This window comes from Aethalodelphis obliquidens, unplaced genomic scaffold (assembly GCF_003676395.1).
Source record: "Aethalodelphis obliquidens isolate GAN/ISIS:26980383/991018 unplaced genomic scaffold, ASM367639v1 scaffold2, whole genome shotgun sequence".
NCBI lineage: Eukaryota > Metazoa > Chordata > Mammalia > Artiodactyla > Delphinidae > Aethalodelphis > Aethalodelphis obliquidens.
In genome coordinates this window covers 57,998,709-58,018,249 of record NW_020837946.1, presented here as the reverse complement: position 1 = coordinate 58,018,249, position 19,541 = coordinate 57,998,709, and the positions used below count along the sequence as shown (strand labels likewise).

The following is a 19,541-nucleotide window of genomic DNA, read 5'->3' as shown; positions in this document are numbered from 1 at the left end:
AGTTGGGAATAAATACTTGTTTAATTACTAGAATAGGGTTCATATGGGAATTTCAGTTCATTCTGCCATTCATTTGCATAATTACTTAACATTCCATCTTTATAAATAGGCAGCACTATTTTTAAAATTTAATTTATGTATTTTTTATACAGCAGGTTCTTATTAGTTATCTATTTTATACATATTAGTGTATATGTCAATCCCAATCTCCCAGTTCATCCCACCACCCTCCCTCCCCCGCAGCACTATTCTTTTGTTATCAATCTGAGTATAGTTTTTCAAATCTGAAAAATAATTGAAAGCGGTGACCCATATTAACAAATTAGATTTATAATCATTGTATCAACTATTAAGTTCTAATTAATACTTATAAATAAGGCTCTTGGGGGGAGGGGAGAATCCCACTCTGAGGAATTATTATATAGCTTTGAAGAACTAAGAGACAAAATTAGCCACCCACTGTGGCTCCTATTTTGATTACTGCAGGGTTTCAATCCCTAGCAAATAACACAAAGACCCAGACAAGACCATTCTATTATTTAATGGCATATAGTTAAATGCTTCATTTCCTTTCTGTTTACAGCTCAAGCACTAGAGCATAATTATGATTAGTCAGGGTGCTTATGCTATCAGCATTGTTTAAGAATGAATTATAGCACTTAACTATGCCCTATTGTATCTTTTAATGACAGAGGCAGGGAACCATTCTAATTTGCTAAAATCCACATTTCACCTCAATGGAGTCTTGGTTTCTTCTCATACTCGGATTTCTTAAAGTACCTCTGAAAAGAATTGTTTTTAAAAATAGCAAAAATGGGTTTCCCTGGTGGCGCAGTGGTTGAGAGTCTGCCTGCCGATGCAGGGGACGCGGGTTCGTGCCCCGGTCCGGGAGGATCCCACATGCTGTGGAGTGGCTGGGCCCATGAGCCATGGCCACTGAGCCTGCGCGGGAGAGGCCACAACAGTGAGAAGCCCGCGTACTGCTATTTTTTTAGTCTGCAATAATGCAATGTAGCATTATGTCACTTGAGTATAGATAAATCATTTTAATGCAATTTCATAGACCATTATAATTATAGTATAGAGGAAAAGTAAACAAAGACTGTCCTTTTTCTTTAATCACTAACTTATCTCTTCTGAGTCACCTGTAAATTGGACCAAAGTTGTAGAACAAATGCAGTCGTAAAAAGGACATTTCCTTTAAGCTACCATGCTTATCTGTGAACTAGAGAGTAGGAATTCTTGGGAGAGGCTACATAACAAACAGAAAGAATGGTCTTCTCTCTAGAGACATAGTCTTCTCTGTTCACCCTGAGCATAGCCAGAAGGCAGATGGCTATGAACAGCAGTAATAAATAAACTCATTGGAGCAGATACATGGCCCTAGTTCTGTACCACTGCTTCCAATCTGCAGATATATGAAAAAGCACTTCTGTGTATACTGTTGGTTTCTGGTAAAGTTATTGTCTACAACCTAATGTCACAAGAGCTCTTACATTATCTGTGATTTAAAAACAAACAAACAATTACAAGTCAAAATCTGCAAGCATAATCATCAGGGGAACTGGGCTAGCACACTGCTGGGAACATGATTATTACCAGATTTAATGTGGGACATGAGAAAAGCAGCAATGAAAATGGCTGACTGTATTTTTTATTTGGAGATTCTGCCTTAATATGAAAATGGATAAACTCATCTAACAGGTCTTTTTCCACTGCTACTCATTTTATGAATATTTTTGAATAATGTAAAGATTATGAAAAACTTTGATTCTCTGTGAAAATAATGTATTATAAGGGCTAGCTGGGTCTTCTGATGATCAAATGGGCATATTATATAACTGTGTGGCATAAGAGAATGCCCAGGATTTAAATCTAGGTTTGGGTCTCAGTCACCTGTTAGCTGTGTGACCTGGGGTAAGACAATTAAATCTCTGTAAGTCTGCCTTCTTATTTGAAAACGAGGATAATAATATCTGCCCTACCTCAAATGAGATAAGTATATAAGAAAATACACTTATAAAGTTACAAATGTTAGTTCTATTTAGTTATGGGCTTACTACTCTATGACAGCATGAAACTTACAGTTCATGTCCAAATTAAGATATAGCACTATTTATTAAATATTTAACACTATGATACTTAGCCACTTCTAAGGTCCTTATACCATCAATACCTTGACAAATGTACATTATTAATGCTCCTGGAGAGAGGGACAACACATTAACTCCTTGCTCTTTTATTTCCAAAGTCTTTATTTAAATGCTTGGCTCATCCTTTAATTTTAAAATTGATTAACCTTAAAGGAACACCTATCTACTTTCTGACTATTCACAGCTCAGTTATCTAAGAGCCTGGTTTTTCCTCTCTCATAAACCTCCTATTCATAGTTATATAATTTCTTAGGTATATTTCTATTTCTGGTAAGCAATATGGAGGAAGAGAATGATGAAAAGTATAGTCCACTAGAATCCTTTTCGTGCCAGAGGTGTAATAATTTTTTGGGGGGAGTGGGTAGTTAAAAGATAAGAAATTTGAAAGTTAATGGCAGATTTCAATTGTCCATTTCATTAAGTTTCATTCAGTCTCTGCTCAGAAGTTATATCACCAGAGAGGCCTTCACTGACCCTGCTCCCCACCTCAAATGCCATCTCCTTGTAAAATAACACTACTTTGTTTTTATGGCCCTTGTCATTACCTGATATTATCTTTGTTTTTATTTTATTTTCCCATTAAAATGTAAATTCAGTATGTACAAAAACTTTGTTCACAATTGTATTCCCAGCAGCTGGCACAGTCACTGGTACTAACAGGTTCCTATGAATGAATGAAGGAATAAATGAATGACTATATCCATAATATTCAGATCCCTACATTAGGATACATGATCAAAGCAAAACATAAACTTTAAAAATATTAAAAATTCATAGAAAGTACGCTGGTAGATGCCAGGGGCTGGGGACTTGCGGGGGAGTAGGGAGGGGGAATGGGGAGTTAGTGTTTAAAGGGGACAGAGTTTCAGTTTAGGAAAGTGAAAAATTTGGGAGATGGATGATGGTGAGAGTTGCACAATGTGAATGTACTTAGTGACACTGAACTGTACACTTAAGTATGGTTAAAATAGTATGTTTTATATTATGTGACTTTTACCACAATAAAAAAAACATTAAAAAACAAGTAGTTACTAAGTATACATTTTCTTGGTGGCAGAGAGTTCTGGAAAATAGAATATATTTCTAAGATATCTCAACATCCCCAACTAGTATGTTTACTATTTCATCAGGAAAACATATACACATAGAAACATAAAATTAGGCTGCTTAAAGGGTTGGAAAGTTAAAGAAGGAAAAGTTGGAAAGGTAGAAAAAGTCCTCATTTTGTCCTTAAACAAGAAATTAACTTCGACCAAAGTACACTGATATTTTGAATAAAAAACTCAATAACAAGCATTAATGTAAAATAATATACATTCTAGATGTAAAGAAAAATAAGGAAGGGAAAAAGTCACTCATAAATTTCCACTGCTAACGTTTAATAATGACAGTTTTTAAACAGGTGTATGCCTATGCTTTTTACATAATTTAAATCAGAATCTGATCTCTTCTGGAAATTATATTTCTTTCATATGTGATTATTGAGAAGAAAAAAAATACTATTAGAAAGATGACTCACAAAATTTATTTGGATATGCCCATTTATTTCAGGTAGATGTTTGAAGGTGCCTCAAACTCTGAAAAAATATAATTCATCTAACTTAAGACATATTTAAGAAAAAAATACCAAAGATTTCTTAGATATAAGAATAAGTATAAATCACTAACAAATGCTCAGTTAAAAGATTCAAATTAAAGCCTTACATTTTGTTACCTTCTAAGAGACCTGAAATTTTTTAAAACTTAAAAAATAAAAAGTAACTTACCTATAGGATATCCCAATGCAAAGTCGTTACTTTGTGTAGCAAAAATAGGGAATAGTCCAGCTTTGCCAAATCGACTATCGGGACTGGCAACCAATAATGTTAATACACATACAATGAAAAATACAGCAGCTTTGGCAATTAAGATACTATATAGAAATGACCAATCCACATTGGAAAAATTAAGTACAACCATGTTTTTGAATAATAAAGCTGGAAGTGCAAACCTGGAGACAAAATTTCCCAGTCCTTTTGCCTGTGTTGATGTTATAACATTGGCCCTTCCTGCTATGTAGCCACAAAGGACTATGCCAAAGCATTCTAGTAAGGCTGGAAAAAGCCTTGTTATTGACATTGAAGGTGGGTCATTAGTGGAATTAAATCCATGTGTTACCGGTGAGGACAAAGTCTTGGTCATATTGACAGCAACGGTCAAGTTCTTGGCAGGTATATCAGAAAAAGAATTCATTTTCTTTCACCCTCCAACTGCAACCTGATCTCTGGAAAGAAAGAAGAAAGATTCAGTGTGAAATCAATGAGAAGAATTCTAGTTGAAAGGATATACTGGCAAACATAGATTTATTAAATGGCCAAATAAATATACAAACTTTTTTCAACAACCATTAGAGAAAAATACAATGAAAAATAAAATGGGTGGAAGTGTCTGCTAACAACAGCCTCTTGACTCTCAAAGGTGGGTCAGCTCAAAATATTTATGTTGCTTTCCGATATCCAGTATCAGATATGAGTAAAATAAGATCCACAGATTTTACAGCTGTAATATGATGCCCTGTGGTCCTCTCCAGTGCTCCACAGTCAAGCTCTGCCTAGTGGATAAGAGCATGGCACCCACAGAGTCTACTGAATGTCCACCTGCAGCCAAATTTTCCAGAAATTTCAGAAGTTCTCAGGGCTACATCTAAGAGTCACAATGGACAGGAAGGTCCTTTCCAGCCCGCGGAAGGACTTGACTATAGGATAGGAAGAAGAGTAAAATAGAATATCACTGATCAACTTTGAACCAGTAACTTACTTTTCTGTACCTCATTTCCTCATCTGTGAAATGGCAATAATAGTACGTACCTCATAGGAACTTGATATTATTCAATATCAAGTCCTTACAAACACATCTGGCACAAATAAATCACTTAACAAAAGTTAAATATAACTTCTGGTGGCATATAAGAGAGAGAATGAAAGAAAAAATGATGGCATCCCACCAGCCTACTCTTAGTTCCTTTTACACCAGCCAGACATATTGGCTGTCTTGAATTCCCCATAGTCTTTGTGCCACAGGGGTTTTGCCCATGCAGTTCACACTAAAATATTCTCTTCCCTGCCCACCCACATAACAACTACCCATCCTCCGAATCATATCCAAATCAATTCAGGAGTCGTTGTATCAGGTAAGGCTCCTCTAACACCATAGCCAGGCCAGGAGTCTTTCTCAAATAGAATCATGTTCCTTAACTTTAGGCCACTCTTCTCAGTTTATAATTATACTATGTATTAGAGTGACTGTGTGATTTATGTCTGTCTCCTTGACTAGACTTTAAGTGCCATAGAAGCAGGGACTATGCATGTTTTTGCTCACTTTTGTGTCCCTAATGCCTAGCACCGTGCCTGGAGCACACAGGAGATTTAGGAGACTAAAATAATTACCTGCTCTTAAATAAACCTTTCACCCTTTAGTGGATCAATGTTCTTTCTTAGGAACTATCTACTTCATGGACAGAATTTTGTTTTTTTTGTTTTTTCCTGAATGTTAAGTATTCTAAGTTTTTCACCAAGACCACCAAATGTGTTCCTAAATGTTCCAAAGCTGTTCATAAAATGTTAAAGAACACAAAATGTCTTGTAAAATGTTCTAAAGATATTCAGAAAATGAAGCAAGGAAAACTTTACGTTAACATGACAATACTTACCAGACTTTCCTCTTGCTGCCAGGGACACAATGAACATTAGGTTTGAACAACTCTGCAACTAACCAGCTTTTATTAGTAACTTGAAATTGACATAGTGACAATTGCCAATTCCTAAGTGATTATTCTGGGTTAACCATCTAAAGTAGCCTTATATAAGGTAGAAAGTAAAAAAGCTTATGCTTCCTGAAATGTATAATGCCCAGGTTAAGTTCTCAAACACCCACATCACATTAAGGACTCAGATGGCAGGCCAAAGACCAACAACTGATACAACTGGGGGTGTGGATGAGATAATTTTCTCTGTGCTACCCTGGTATAAACTGAACCATTTAAAAACATTACATTTAATCTGGATCAGGACAAATATTTTCCTCCTAGGATTAGATAGGAGTGGTCAATATACACAAAACCTGTAATACTCACATACTTGAAGTTTACCAAATAAGCATCAAATTATATTCTGAAAAGGCTACTGATTGGTATAGGTGCCCATAATTGAAGTAAGGAGCTGGTAAACAAGTGAACAAAGGTGTTAAACATTTGGAGCCCCTGAGAGATGTGGACTTGAAAAGGCAGAGCTAAAGATTAAGGTGATAAACTACTCCAGTCTTCTGTTATTTTTTAAAAGTTCCCTATATTTCTTTGCCTGGAGCATTATAACTTACACTGCTCCCTACCCCTTATTTGTACCACACTTGCATATCAATGTATTCCAATAATTTTTAAACCAACAGTTTTAACTAAACTTGCAGTTGTTCAGTGAAAAGAGTCAAATGGCCTGAACCCAATTTGGGGCCTATCACTTATCAACTCTTCGGGTAACTCAGCCTCTCTGCACCATAGCTTCTTCAACTGTAAAATGAGAGTAAAAACCTCCTTAGAGGACTACTGTGAGGATTGGAGCTTTTTTTTTTTTTTTTTTTTTTGCGGTACGCAGGCCTCTCACTGCCGTGGCCTCTCCCGTTGTGGAGCACAGGCTCCGGACGCACAGGCTCAGCAGCCATGGCTCAAGGGCCCAGCCGCTCCGCGGCATGTGGGATCTTCCTGGACCGGGGCACAAACCCACATCCCCTGCATCGGCAGGTGGACTCTCAACCACTGCGCCACCAGGGAAGCCCCAGGATTGGAGCTTTTATACACAGCTTATCACAAAGTAGGCCTTCAAGAAGTGGTAGCAGTTGCTATTAGGAGTTGTGTGTCCTAATAATAAGAAGAATGGTAGTAAATTAAATATAGTTCATTGTTCTATGCAGTTCTTCAAACAATACTTGGTATTAAAGAGCCTCCAACTAAAACAGAGGGATGGGATGGGTTGTAAGGTTATCAGTTTTCATTTTATACCAAACAATTAAGGAGTTCAGTTTAATTTAGTTTGATCTTAGTTGTTAGCAGCGAAGGGAGAGCTCTTTATTTCCCTCAAGGTGATGGTCAAATAGCTGTAGCAAGGCCCAGGTTTAACTTTCAGTTAGTCAAAAATTAAGAGAAAAACTTTGGAAAGTAATCTTCCCCTTCCCATGAAGCTTCTTTTAATGTTCCTTGATATTTTAAAAGCAATATCTGCTAATTGAGGGGCAGTCAAAATAACCAAAAAGGACTTACAAATACAAAGTTTTATCTCATCTTAAATTTTTTTCCAACAGGAAGAGAATATACTTCTTTTTTTTAAATAAATTTATTTATTTTATTTTGGCTACGTTGCTGCACGCGGGCTTTCTCTGGTTTCGGCGAGCGGGGGCTACTTTTCGTTGCGGTGCACGGGCTTCTCCTTGTGGTGGCTTCTCTTGTTGAGGAGCAGGGGCTCTAGGCGCGAGGACTTCAGTAGTTGTGGCTCGTGGGCTCTAGAGCGCAGGCTCAGTAGTTGTGGCGCACGGGCTTAGTTGCTCCGCGGCATGTAGATCTTCCCGGACCAAGGCTCGAACCTGTGTCCCCTGCATTGGCAGGTGGATTCATAACCACCGCGCCACCAGGGAGGCCCCGAGAATATACTTCTTAAAGCATTCTTTCAAAATAAATAGGAGCAGGCTTCCCTCGTGGCGCAGTGGTTGAGAGTCCGCCTGCCGATGCAGGGGACACGGGTTCGTGGCCGGTCTGGGAAGATCCCACAATGCCGCGGAGCGGCTGGGCCCGTGAGTCATGGCCGCTGAGCCTGCGCGTCTGGAGCCTGTGCTCCGCAACGGGAGAGGCCACAGCTGTGAGAGGCCCGCGTACCGCAAAAAAAATAAATAAATAAAGTTGCCTTGTCACAGTAAAAGACCACTCACTGGGGCGGGAGCAGAGAAATGCTATACACCAGCCACTTCTGGCCACTCATATTTGGTTTAGATAACATGGAGGAACCACTAACATTGTAAACAACTGCTATTAAGTGAAAATGGAGAGGAGGGTTCTGACGGGTTTCAAAGAGAAAGCTTTAAACTCTTAAGCTATTTCTCAAACACCCAATAACATTTAGCCGGTGGGAAAAGCATAATACAGTGTGGTCCTATTCAAGCACCCTTCAACACTAGGAGTCACACCATCCACCCACTCCCACCTACTTGCAGGGGACCAAACGTCTTCCCTAAAGACCCAGAGTGGGGAGGGAGTGCTGAGCACTGCCTCTTCTCTTGTCGGCAGGGACAGACTTTGGCCCTCTAAGATAAGGATGTAGAGAATCTGTAACCAAATAGGCCGCCTAAAGAACAGCTGCCACCCAATGCCTGGGCAGGCAGCAGTGGAAGTGTAAAGGCAGCCTGGGTTCTGTGCCTGGGATACAAAGTTGGTCGCTCAGCTTCCCCAGGGCATGGCAGTCACAAAGCATGGTAAGTGAAATGCTCCAAAAAGGGCTAAGGGAGAAAATTTGGCGGAACGCTCCAGGTACCTGGGCAGAAGCTCCCACGATGGCATTCACTGAGGCCACCCCCCCGGAATAAAGGGAAGAGTCTGAGAATGGTAGGGTGGACGCACGTACAATGATGTGCTCCTCAAACTGAGGGATGGCAGCTCTGTCACCAAAGGGGACAAGCCGCCCCTTCCCCTACGTAAGTCTTCCCGGGTGGCCCCGCACGTCCTAAAGGCGGGCGCTACGGGGCAGAGGCGGGCAGGCGCAGGCAGCGGATTGCGGGCCTGGGCGCTGCCCACCTGCTCAGACTCGAGGGGCGAGAGCGGGGTCACCAAGGGCCCGCAAAGCCGAGCCGGGACCGCGCAGGTCGGCGCCCCGGGGGCCCATCTCACCTGCTACGGCTGCATCCCGGGGCCGCGGGAGAAGGGAGTCGATGTTCGAGGTGGGCCAAGCAGGGAGGAAATCACCGTCACCTCCCACCCCAGCCCTCCTAGCCGAGAGCTGCCGGCTGCCAGCTGCCCGCTATAGCAGCTCATTCACAATCCGAAAAAGTGAGGCGCTCATAAACTGGGACCGGGTCAGCTCCTCCCTGAGCCACCGCCCCGCCTCCTGGCCCCGCCCCCGGCCGGGGGGACCACAGAGCCGCGCCGTCCAAGGCCCCGCCTTCAGGCTCCGCCTCCCGCCGCGAGACTCAACGCCGCGCGGTCCCGGCCCCGCCCCTGGCTCCGCCCCCGACCGCTGAGACGCGGAGGCCCAAGGTCCTCCCCTACGCCAGCCTCCAGCCGCAGGCTGCGAGCTTCCCAGCCGCTAGACGCCGGCGGCGGGACTTCCGGCCGTTCGGCTCCCGCAAAATGGCGGCCGCCGTGAGGGCTGTGCCGTTTCGTTTTCCTCTCCGTAAATTCAGGTGTAGAAGCCTCTTGCCTTTCCGCCTAACCCCAGCCTCGTGTGGTCTGTCAAGTCCTCTCTTGATTAGCCTAGTCGTTTTTATAGCACAGTTTAAAGCAAGGTCTTTAATCGTGGGTCAGACTCCTGCCTTTCACCTTTCTCAAGGCAGTGTGACCTTGACCTCCCTAAATCAGAGACTAAAATGTCTGTAAAGCTTTAGCCCTGTGCTTGGTTTAGAATAAGCATCCAGACCCTGACTGCTTGTGTTTTCTATTGTCGGGGGAACGACATCCATATCCCCTCAGTGTACTGAGCGGAAACTGTATTGGTGGAAAACTTACAGAGCAGGAACTGAATATATAGAACATGAATTCTGCTCCTGTTCTCCTCACTTCACCCTTGTTCTCTATCTTCTTAACTTTTAACAGCTTCCCTGTTTCCCTTGAACCTGGATGCTATTTTTTTTAAATCTCCTGATTATATCTCAAAGCTAAAAGGATTTGTGTTTAGAAAGTATGGAGATTAATTCAATTAAATAAATATTTATTCGGCTTTGACTTTTAGCGGAATACTGGAAGATAGACCTGGAAAGGTAAGTTAGGGTGAACCTCTAGGAAGTTCCTTAGGTTAGCCTTACAGTTTGGACCTATCCTCTGACCACAGTAAAACCATCAAATTCTTTTTTCATGAAAACATGTCTTAGTGATCACACTATTTTCGGATATGCAATCTGGAAGCTTTCCCAGGATTAGCTGAAAGACTGAAAGCAGGAAAAACATGACTTTGGGAAAAACCAAGCCACGAGGAAATAAAGATGTACTCTGGGGTGGTGGTAATGAAAAGAATGAAAGAGGCTTGAGAGACATTACAAAAGGAGAACTGAGGGGACTGGATTACTGATAGGGCAAGAAAAGGAAGGAGATAATGAAGGTATGTATTTGTTCATCCATCATACTAAAGAAAAGGAATTGAGCTAGGGAGACTCTTAACATCCTTATTAGTTCTAAAGTTCTACTGTTTCCTATCGTTCTGTTATCTGAAGATGAAAGGAAGAAATGTTTCAAGTGAGGGAAGTGGTTACAAGAAGATAATGAATTTGGTTTTAGGCCTAAAATCTAAAACCTCAAGAAACTTAGTTTAGTCTCCTCTCTTGAAGAAGTTATCGTCATCTTCTTTATTTGAGGTCCTGGAGATTAAGTCATTGATCTAAGAACAGCCAGCAAGTGAATGAGAGTCTAAGTGCTCACTGTCCTGTGAACTAACTGCTCATGAAGGTATCAGCACATGTAAGTAGAGATTTCTAGTAGACACCTAAAGAGAAAACAGAAGCTCAAGAGAGAGAAAAAACAGAGCCAAAGGTGTGGTTTGGAGACATTTGTATGGAGTGGACAAGTAAGAGCAGCTGGCAGGGGGGACAGTGACTCTAGGAACGAAGTGTTTACGGAATTGAAGGACTTCATTAAAAAGTCATTCTTAGATAAGCAATTACTGATGAATGCCATAAGGTACTAATTTAATTCCACTATCATGTCTGCCAGTCATTCTGTGAGATGCTGACCTATATATACTGTTAACTGAAAATAGGAAGTGAAAAGCACAACACCTAAGATAACTTCTGTTAACGTTTTACTACATATGTATCACTTTTTCCTGTGCATATATAAATCAGTGAAGAAAAATAGGGTCATACAATACACATTATTTTTCATATAGATGATTTTTAGTAACCTTTTTCATTTAATATATAACCTTTTTATTCAGAAATATAGATCTGTGTCATAATTTTCAATACCTATTTAATATTCTGTATCAAAATTTTGAGGATGATCTCCCTTGAAAAATTTGGACTCTGGGCCATCCATAGAGTCTAATCAAAGATGAGTAAAGAAGAGGAAGATAAAATAGTACAAGTGTTTAGAGTGACTTAAAATGTGTTGTTTGAATATGTCTAAAATGATTTCTAGTTTCTTTAAAACTGCCTGTCCCCTTCCTGTCAGTACCAATTTCTCATTAGAGATTCATATGATTCCAGAGAAGCTAATCTCACTCCGCCTTCAAAGGTGATGTAACTAACCTATGCTAACCAATCAGTATGTTCTGTTCATTGGACTCAATCATTGAGTCAGGATGGGCATTGGCACCAAGGTGTTTTGATAGAATTGCTCTTAGAACATTTGCTGAGAATGCTGACGTTCTTTTCTACTGCCAGGAAGATACTGGCAGCCATCTAGGGACCATGAGAGGAACCAGTCTTAGAATGATGCAGACACAAAGGAAAGCACAGCAGAGGGAAGGAAATAAACGGGTCCTTGATGACATATTGAGTTGTAGGATCAAGTTTCACCTGAAGCCAGTCAACCTGTGGACTTCTCACTCAGGTGAGCCAATCAATTTTCTTTATTGTTTAAACAAGTTTGAGTTGGGTTTTCTGTTACTTAAAATCAAATGTATAAAAAAATTCTAGAAGAAAATGCCAATAGTAATTATCTTTGAGTGATAAAAATACACTTTTTTTTTCTGTGTAGAAAAGTTCCCAAAATTTCTACCAAAAAATGTGTATGTATTTTATCAGGAAAAAGTCTGAAATAAGTCATAAAGTGTATATTTTGGCTATATGGAAGTGTTGAACCATAATAGTAAATATGTTTCTAAAATTCACTGCTAAGTATTAAACCAGATAGGTGTACAAAATCCACCTATAAAATAGAACAATTTAAGAGCACTGATACAGTGCCATATATGAACTTACACAAGGCTAAGGCCTTGTTTTTGTTAATCTGTGTATCCCTAGCGTTTATAATAGTGCATTCCATGACATACAGCAGCTGTTCCGTAAATGGTTTTTGAATGACTGAATAAAACATAACTGCCTGCCAGCTATCCAAGATACCTTCTTTGTATTCAATGGGAATGATGGGGCTTGGGGCAGGCCGTTCCCAAATAATGCCAAGGTGGCATATTGATTATTTTGATTTAAAGTTACTCGAGAAACAGCTTGTATAAGAACACTCTGACCCTCCTTTTTTCCCCTGAAAGCAGAAAACAAAGCTCCCATAGGAAGGTATCCTCCGTATGCCCTGAGGATGAAAGGCATTGAGATAGGGAATTTGAGTCCGGGAAAGGTGTATAAACAAACTTTGTTACTCCTTCATTAATTTGCTACCCCAAGCAAAAACCCCTTTGTTTTGTCAAATCTTCACAAATGTTTGATTCTTTTTCTAAAAAGGTATGTAAACAGCCTGCTTTGTTCTCTTCTTAGGTATGTATGAAGTTAAATTTGTTTGTTTTTCTCTTGTTAATCTTCCTTATGTTAATTTGATTGTTAGACCAGTGGAAGGAACCTAGAAGGGAAAGGAAAATTTTTCTTCCCCCACAAGAAGCTGTTTGATACAAGCAACTGTGGTATAGCTCTTTTATAGTGGCTGGATTTCTTATTTTTTCCAGCTTTTCACTTGGCCCAGGTTTATATCTTTATATAAACATTCTCTGAAACTATGGCTTCTGTTTGTTATTTTTTTTTTTTTTCGGTACGCGGGCCTCTCACTGTTGTGGCCTCTCCCGTTGCGGAGCACAGGCTCCGGACACACAGGCTCAGCGGCCATGTCTCACTGGCCCAGCCGCTCCGCGGCATGTGGGATCTTCCTGGACCGGGGCACGAACCCGTGTCCCCTGCATCGGCAGGCGGACTCTCAACCACTGCGCCACCAGGGAAGCCCTGTTTGTTATTTTAAATGCTATAATTATTTTAATTTCTGATCTGTCAAGATAAAACCCTGAAAATTATCTTTTAATTTAATATTGTGTTTTTGTAAATACATAATAACTTTTTCCCCTTTTCAATTTGCTATTAAAATATTCTCACAGGGTTTCTGGGTTGGTGGGCACATGGAGGTACCTGGAGAGTGGCTCATCCAGAGAGGGCATGGAAGCTCCATACTGTGCCCTATGCATCTCTTCCATCTGGATGTTCCTTCATCATATCCTTTTATAATAAACTGGTAAAAATAAATATATATAGATTTTATATACACATGTAATATGTGTATTATATATATATTCTTACAAAAGCAGTGAGGGAAAATAGAATCTAAACATCTCACCTTGTTATTGATCTTATTGACTTCAGGTAAGGCTCAAATGTAGTTACGTAGGCAAGGGCTTTTGTCTGGGCCAGCACTTAAGAAGTTTTAAGCAGAAAAACAATGAAACCGGAATTAGATTATGAAACTGAAAGTTAAATCAGTGACTTAGATAAGAAAGGGTGGAGAAACCATGCAATAGCAAGATGATGACTTTGGAGCCCATCCCGTTTGTCTCAGGATTTAGCTGCTTGATACTTGTGGTTTTGTTTTGATCTTTTTTTTTTTGTAAAGGGGTTAGAGATCAGGTAAATGGGAATGAAAAACAAACGAACAAAAAATACTCCTGTTTTTACTGCTACTCTGTTCAGTTAAAAATGTGCTCACAAATTTATGTAATAGGCAGTCACTCAACAAAGAATCTTATAAATGTGCAGAACATTTTGTAATTTGAATTATGTCTAAGATGAAACACCATAGAACTAACAAATTTTGTATGATATTAAGAGGAAGTGGCAAAACCCTCAGATTTAGTTTTGACTTTGGAGTAAGAAGTTCTTTAGCTGATTCTAGTTAAAACCTGGGTGGAACTTTTGAGTAAATAGCTAATTCAAAAAAAGGTTATCTATCATATCCTCAGCATAACAATTAAGCACAGACCTCAGAAGCACTCTTCCAGTAGAGTATGTGTTTCAGGAGTTCAACTGTCCTTCCCTCCTTGAAGGGGCAGGCACTCTATCTGTGTTGATTTCCATAGTATCCTCAGTACCTGGAACAGTGCTTGGCACATAGTAGGCACTTGGTAAATGTTAACCTACCAACTCTTGGAATGCCAGCTAAACATGTTTATGAAATTTCTGTATTTAGAGAACTTAGAACGGAAACACCTGCTCTTTCTTGTGCTGCTTCTTTCAACTATTAACAAAAATAACTGAAGGGGCTTCCCTGGTGGTGCAGTGGTTGAGAGTCCGCCTGCCGATGCAGGGGACGCGGGTTCGTGCCCCGGTCCGGGAGGATCCCACATGCCACGGAGCAGCTGGGCCCGTGAGCCATGGCCACTGAGCCTTTGCGTCCAGAGCCTGTGTTCCGCAACGGGAGAGGCCACAACAGTGAGAGGCCTGCGTGCCGCAAAAAAAAAAAAAAAAAAAAAAAGTAGCTGAAGGAGAAGTATCAGAACTCAAGTCTCTGTGTAGCAGCAGAGGAACCAGATGGTTTTGTGACTGACAGTGGCTGGAAAAGCCAAATCATGAGGAATTATCATTGGTTGTGACATAGCATAAATGTGATAATGTCCCAAGAATCAATTCTACAAATATTTAAATGTCCTCAGAATTCCAAAAATTATTTCGACTTTCCTTTTACCTTAACTTCTATGCAAGCTTTCCCTAAGCCATTCCAAAAAGTTGAAACAGGAAAGAGAACTTAAGACTTCTGAACTACAAGAACATTACCCAGACTAGGTCAGAAAGAGGCCTGGGCACTAGGTTTGGAGACAGTTGTTCTTGGAGAATAAAACTGATGAAAGTAAGTTTTCTCAGTGCAGTATTAATTGGCACCTAGGCTTCTATAGCCTATAGCTAATATCACTATTAACTATATCCTCAAGTCTGGTTTATTACTTCTAACGGCCTAACTCAAGCCCTCCCCCATGGGTGTACATCAACATTTTGGAGACAAGATGTTTATAGTAATGCTAACATTTGATAAAATTCTTAGAAAAGTCTTAGAAATTTAATTTCATATGTTGCCTCAGTAACTGGTCAAGGATTTTGTATTTTAACATAATAGTTTTTGTCAAACAAAGAGCTACTATTAAAAGTTTAAGCCCAGAGGTATACATTTTATAAAACGTTACCATGAAGCTCATGACTGACCTTTGAATGGTAGGAGTTTTAAGTATGCTGTTGAAAATCTGTAAAGGACAGTTAAGAAAATTATCAGACTGTAAGAGAAACATGTGAGCTCACCAAACAAGAGTTTTAGTGTAGACTTTGTCTTTTTTATTTATTTATTTTTGGCTGCGTTGGGTCTTTGTTGCTACGCACAGGCTTTCTCTAGTTGCAGCGAGCAGGGGCTACTCTTTGTTGTGGTGCACAGGCTTCTCATTGTGGTGGTTTCTCTTGTTGTGGAGCACGGGTTCTAGGTATGTGGGCTTCAGTAGTTGCAGCTGGTTGGCTCAGTCATTGTGGCTTGCGGGCTCTAGAGCGCATGCTCAGGAGTTGTGGCACATGGGCTTAGTTGCTCCACGGCATGTGGGATCTTCCCGGACCAGGGCTCGAACCTGTGTCACCTGAATTGGCAGGCAGATTCTTAACCACTGCACCACCAGGGAAGTCCCTAGACTTTGTCTTTATCAAATGAAATTAAAGGAACAAGTTAAAGTTTGAATGGAAGAACCTTCCCTTGTTCCACATCCGGTTGTTGCTGTTTGCATTCCTTTATTGAGCCTACATCTTCATAAGCTTTTTGGCAGGTATATGTTGAACACTTCTGTTTCATGGTCAAGACAGGATCAGAGGCCATGGATACTGATTTGTCTGTTTTCTTCTGTCTTTTTCCATGACTGTATCTACTGCCTCATCTTGATTTACAAGCAAAACCTAGAAAAGCCACAAAAATAAGTGTTTTGTGGTTTATCTAGGAATAATACAGAAAATATTGCTGTTATTTTTGGTGAAGAAAATCAATTTTGTATAGTTTATTTCAACCTAAATAAAATGTGAATTTCGTTTAAAGAAAAAAATGTTTAAGCCCAATATTTGCCATAGTGAATGTAATTGTTTATTTTAGAGGCAAAAGGAGACTATCCCTGAGCGCAATTGAAACAGTTTTTAGAAATCTTCAAACCCAGGCAGTGACCCCAGAGAAATTCAGAAGCATCTCCCTGAATCTTTCTTCTCAGCCACTTTAATCTCACTCATCCAACCATGTGTGTCAGAAATTAGAGTATGAAGGAATGACCATTTTTCTTGTTTGTCCGAAATTCCTCTGCTAACTTTGGAAGGTGGGAAGCAGGAAAGAAGCATGACCTCTGTTACAGGGAGTTTAGCCTGTGTGAAGAGGTTGGAGGGAAAAAACCTTCATGACTTTTCATAGTGGCTAGTTCAAAAATGTAGAGGGTTCATGAAAGTAATTACAGAGTAACCTGAAGAAGAGAAATTTGTCTCCTCCACTCTTGGAAAGGGAAATAAGAGAAGCTTTATATAAGTCCCTCTGAGGGGAGGCGACCAATGGGAAGCTGTTGCTAAGGGGCCAGCTGGTGCAGGGATTATGCTGTAGGTAATTTCTATAAAAGGATAGAGGGCGGAGGTTAGAGTTTAGACATTTCCTCCAATTTGACAAGAGCTGTTCCATTGTTTCCTCTTTTAATCCTCAGTCTTGATGTGCTTTCAAGCACTCCATCATTCTTTCTCTTTCTCAGCATGTTCTCATCTTCTCATTTCACTATTATTACAGGTATAGTTTGGAGATATTGTGGGTTTGGTTCCAGGCCTCCACAATAAAGAGAATATGGCAATAAAGTAAGTCACATGAACTTTGGGGTTTCCTAGTGCCTATAAAAGTGATGTTTACACTATAGTCTGTTAAGTGTGCAATGCATACAAATGTACATTATGTCTAAAAAACAATGTACATACCTTAATTAAAAAATACTTTATTGCTAAAAAATGCTAACCGTCATGTGACAACACAGGATTTCCACAGACCTTCAATTTGTAAAAAGCACAATTATCTGTGAAGTGCAATAAAGCCAAATGCGATAAAACGAGGTATGCCTGTACATGCTAGCGATTTGGTGCTAACAGGCTACCTGCTTGCACCACACATTATTTGTTCAGTATGATTTTTGTGCATAGGTTACTGATCAAGGACCTAGGAGAGTCATGTGAACAAACAGGTGGAATAACATGGGGCAGGATCATAAGAATTGAGGTACAGAGGGTAAAAAGTAGAACGATTAATCATAGTCAGGAGCCCAAAGGTCTGTCACAGTGCTCAGTCAGCTTCACACTAGAATCACTTGGGGAATAAAATTTTTTAAATTGAAGCGTAATTGACCTACAACATTATGTTAATTTTAGGTGTACAACATAATGATTTAACATTTGTATGCATTGCGAAATGATCACTTGGGGAATATAATTTTTGAAAGTATAGATGCCAGGGTCCCTGTCAGACTTACTAAATCAACATCACTGGGATTGGGTCCAAAACCCATTTTTTTTTTTTTAAGATTCTGCAGATGATTCTAATGCAAATTTCTAAGTGAGAGCTACTCATTTAGGGAATAAACTAGAAATTAGAAATCTGTTTCAAGGGCAGGCAGGAATATTTGTCTCAGAGGAGGGCAGAAAAAATTTCCAGAGTCTCGGTACTCTATGGGGAGAAATGTGTTCTTACTATACGAAAAAGGGCACATTGAGTCTGGTAACTTCCTCTGGAAATCCATCTCAATAGCGGTTTTCCTATCAGGACATATTTCTCACATGAGACCCCTTTCTTTTTGGTTTGTGGACAAAAGCAAAACAAAATAAAACTGACCACCGTCTTCCTTTCTCGTATATGTACACCATGTCCTCGCTGTAGTGCCGTTAGCAAATTCCAGTCAGAAAGTTCATGTTGGGGGTAAAACTGGGTCAAGTAATTTTCTGGCACATTCAGTAACTAAACCAATATATTTATTGTATCGTGGATTATGTAGCAAAACCCCAGTGCAGTCATTTCATCATCTCTTAAAGCTTCAGTTTTTGAGAAGCAATCATAATTTCTCTTATCTTTCTTCAGAGATGTTATTTTCTAAAATACAGCTTTTTACTAATCTTTTCTTTTATAGTTTGTGCATTTGGTGTCTTATTTAAGAAATCCTCACTGGCATCAAGGTCATAATGATATTCACCTACATTTTCTTCTAAAAGTTAAATGTCTTTCAAAATTGTTATTCTTTGTACCATTTTCCAAATGCTATTAGAGCCCCACTGTAGGTTCAAAGTGTAGAAAGTTCCTGCCCAGCACAGAGAAGAATGCTTCTATAGCTCCTGCTACAGTCTAGATCCAAAAATCCTCAATGCAGGGTAAAATAAAGTAGGAATGTACAGAGATAAAAATCTATCAAATGTGGTAAAAAGAAGATAGAGTAGTATCAGCTAACGGAAATATAAATTATCTTAAAGTCAATGTATATTTCCCCTAGAGATACTGAAGAGATGAGACCTTAAGCCTTGAGAAGAGCGAGCAAATGCAGGACGTGTCGACTAATGACTGGTAATCATGCTGTGGTTACACTTATTGCATGTTTGTCAGATGTCTAGCAGGGGGATACTTATGTGTTTGCCAAATGTCTAGCAGGGATATACTTATGTTTGTGAAATGTCTAGCAGGGATATACTCATGTTTGTCAAATGTCTAGCAGGGCCTTTAAGATGTCCTTGAGTTAAAAGTCACTGTACAGCTCCACGTCAGCTCTAATGAAAAACCAACTACTTCAAAGAAAGTGATCTTTTGATAAAATTCCTAGAAGATAACCCATATCTGAACCCCTGCTCTGGCATTCCGTACCGGACTACTCCCTCAGGTTCTTGGCTCAGTTTTGGAACTGGCTGTTGGATTTGGGGTTCCAGCTCTTGCACTGCTTTATAAACGTCTGTTGTCTACTGTCTTCCACCTGCCTCCAGGATTGTGTCAGATATCCAGTTGGGCCTACCTGTGATTGACTTGGCTCAGTTGTATACTCTGCTCTATCTAATCAGAGTCATAGGGCCTCTGTGTAGGATCCTTAATGTCATCTCAAGCTGATGAGAATAAGCTTCTGGCCCCCACTTTCCAACTGTTACATAGTGGGGACTAAGATTTGCATTAACAAAGCCAAGCCTTTAGGATACTCTCCATATAGTCAAATGATCTAATTGACAATTGTC

The 19,541-nt window shown here is 39.9% G+C and overlaps 2 protein-coding genes across 6 annotated transcripts in view; one reads left to right on the top strand and one right to left on the bottom strand.

Annotated features, from left to right (window-relative positions):
- Positions 1-9,190, bottom strand: part of GPR155 (G protein-coupled receptor 155) — a 42,557-nt gene extending 33,367 nt beyond the window's left edge. For 2 of the 5 annotated variants that reach the window (XM_027127969.1, XM_027127978.1), the window contains exons 1-2: positions 9,055-9,190; positions 3,920-4,416 (exon numbers count right to left, since the gene is read on the bottom strand). In XM_027127969.1, coding sequence (XP_026983770.1) covers positions 3,920-4,385 — 466 coding nt within the window. In that variant the 5' untranslated portion in view covers positions 4,386-4,416; positions 9,055-9,190. Of the gene's footprint in view, positions 1-2,698; positions 2,818-3,919; positions 4,420-9,054 lie in introns of those variants that run through there. The other 3 variants (XM_027127964.1, XM_027127986.1, XM_027127994.1) reach the window with 3 other exon arrangements.
- A 316-nt stretch (positions 9,191-9,506) lies between these two features.
- The window catches only part of LOC113631423 (uncharacterized), a 114,066-nt gene continuing 104,031 nt past the window's right edge, over positions 9,507-19,541 (top strand). The window contains exons 1-2 of the mRNA XM_027127870.1: positions 9,507-10,477; positions 10,731-10,833. Coding sequence (XP_026983671.1) covers positions 10,816-10,833 — 18 coding nt within the window. The 5' untranslated portion in view covers positions 9,507-10,477; positions 10,731-10,815. The remainder of the gene's footprint in view (positions 10,478-10,730; positions 10,834-19,541) is intronic.